Source organism: Setaria italica, chromosome I (genome assembly GCF_000263155.2).
Source record: "Setaria italica strain Yugu1 chromosome I, Setaria_italica_v2.0, whole genome shotgun sequence".
Classification (NCBI taxonomy): Eukaryota; Viridiplantae; Streptophyta; class Magnoliopsida; order Poales; family Poaceae; genus Setaria; species Setaria italica.
In genome coordinates this window covers 4448867-4451115 of record NC_028450.1, presented here as the reverse complement: position 1 = coordinate 4451115, position 2249 = coordinate 4448867, and the positions used below count along the sequence as shown (strand labels likewise).

Below are 2249 nucleotides of genomic sequence, written 5' to 3'. Positions count from 1 at the left end.
TAGTTGGCGTTGGCGACCCGGCTCGCCGACGACCGAGGCGAAGGTGGCTTCCGGTCGTCGTCGTCGTCGTCGTCGGCCGCCCATCCGTATCCAGCTCGACCCGGAAAGCAAACCGCACGCGTGCCCCGTACGATTACGATCGCGCGGTCCGCGGCCGGGAAGTCGTGAGCCCCGTACACACGGCACCCTTTTCCCCCCCGGACACGAATTCACCGTGTCGCTTTTAACCTTTTTCCCTTTTGCGATGAATTTTTACTGCGGTTTCGTTTGCGTCGACAAACGATGAAACGAATCCGTGCAAGAGTCTCGTGTTAGAACTTTGAAGAGATGCTGACTTCGATTTCTTTTTTCTCCTCTTCTTCTGAAGAAATCGAAGCAGTATATTTACAGAGCAGAGCAGAGCTTCCTCGCTCGAACGCAAAGTTACAGAAGATTAATTTAAGCCTTAAGGACTCTACAAAGCAAGGTGATAGAGAAAAAAAAGAAAAAAAACTAAGAAATCTATTATTAACAGGCATCCATCCGCAACTGCAAGGAAGGATGAAACGGGGAGTCAACAGCTTGCCTACCAAACACTCTTCAACGCCGCCGCGGTGGGCCGACCGGCGGCGGTCAGTAGGAGCAGGTGACCCGATGGGAGGAGCGGTCGCGGAGCATGCCGCGGTAGAGCGCCTCCCGGTTGGCCGGCATCATCCGCTCGTCCGGCTCCGCCGCCGCGGCCGCGCCCCTGCAGGTGGAGGTGGCCGCCGACGACGAAGCGGCGGCCCCGGGGTGACGGGTCGGGCGCGGGGCGCCCTCATTGTCGACGACGTCCGCCGCGAACCGCACCCGCTTCTCCGCCTTGCTGCTGCGCTTCGCCTTGCCCCCTCGCCTGCGCTTCTCTGCAAACAACCGAAGGGAAAAAAACAGAGCATCAGAAATCCCGCCCCAATCCGCTGGAGGAACGAGCGGTAGCTGCCAGCCCATCGATCGGGGTCGCGTCTCGTACCTGAGGAGGAGAGGCAGGGTCGCAGCAGGGCGTGGTCCGTGGAGCCCTCCGGCTCGGCGGCGGCGTGGGCGTGGTGGGCGCGGCAGAGCGAGAAGATGACGAGGGAGCCGGAGAACGCGACGGCCGTGGCGGCCGCGAGCGCGAGGGAGCCCCCCATCGACGACGACGACAACGACGAAGACATGGCGTCCTCCTCGGGTAGGTGGGGAGGGGGTTCTTCTCTTCTCTCGTTAGGTGTGCGGGCGGGCGGGCGGCGTGCTCTGGGCTTGGGGTTGGGGCGCTTTCCTCCTCCTTGAGGAAGACGGCTGACTCGGCCGCCGCGGCGCTGGTCCGCTTGCTTTCTCGGGACGGGACGGGGCGGCGTGGTGTGGTGGTGGTGGTGCGGGGAGAACCCCTGCCGCCAGCGGGGAGAGGGTAATAAAGGCGCGGCCGCGCACGGAGAATGGGAGGGGCCCAGCTCGCCAAGGACTCCAGACTCCAAGGTAATTACGGCTAATCTAAACCTCCCTTTCCGAGCTGATGACGCCGACGGCTCACCCAATCATTCTCGTCCGTCGTCGTCTTCGGTAGAGTCCGTGGAGAGCTGGAGAGTTGCGAACTGCCTCGTCCGTCGTCCACACGGGAGGGGCACGCGGACGGTTTGAATTTTTATGGATTTTCACGGGGTGCGTACTGCGTAGCACGGCTTGAGAACTCGAGATTTTATAAGGCACGGGATACGGGTGATTATTTGAACTCATTTTTTCCCACCTATTTATGTTGCTCCCTTGGTGTATAAACGTGGCTTTGTGATCCCTCGTGCTAGACTTGGCGGCTCTTAATTATCTGATAAAATGTGCAGATAGTGTGTAGTAATTGTTTTCAAACCGTTTTTTCACGTGTTCAATAGTATTTCTATTTCTGGCAACGGGAAAAAGGAAAAATCCTACTGCGATTGTAAAGGTCTACTATAGATTTTTTGTTTGACAAACTGTTGTTGGGAAATTATCTATTTGGTCTGCAAATACTTTGTTAGCTTATCAGTTTGACGGTAAATATGCACTTTTTTTTAGGCAAGCCATTATATTTCTCGCGTTCAACGATATTTCTATTTCTGGACATGAAAAAGGTGAAATCCTATTTGCAGCCGTTACAGCTCTGTAACATAATGCGAACATATTTCTTATTCCTTAAAGTGACTATTGTTCAACTTGTATTCATTGTCTTCGGCGAGTTATGCATAGTTTTTCTTTTTGTTCTCCGTGTGTGTGGAGGGGAGGGG

The 2249-nt window shown here is 55.7% G+C and overlaps 1 protein-coding gene across 1 annotated transcript; it reads right to left on the bottom strand.

The window, feature by feature from the left end:
- Positions 1–283: 283 nt before the first annotated feature.
- On the bottom strand, positions 284–1396 carry LOC101765845. Its single transcript, XM_004951479.4, has 2 exons — positions 989–1396; positions 284–881 (listed from the first exon to the last, which is right to left on the bottom strand). The coding sequence occupies exons 1-2, from the start codon at positions 1170–1172 to the stop codon at positions 613–615; spliced, it is 453 nt and encodes a 150-aa protein (XP_004951536.1). The 5' UTR covers positions 1173–1396; the 3' UTR covers positions 284–612.
- Positions 1397–2249: the final 853 nt, after the last annotated feature.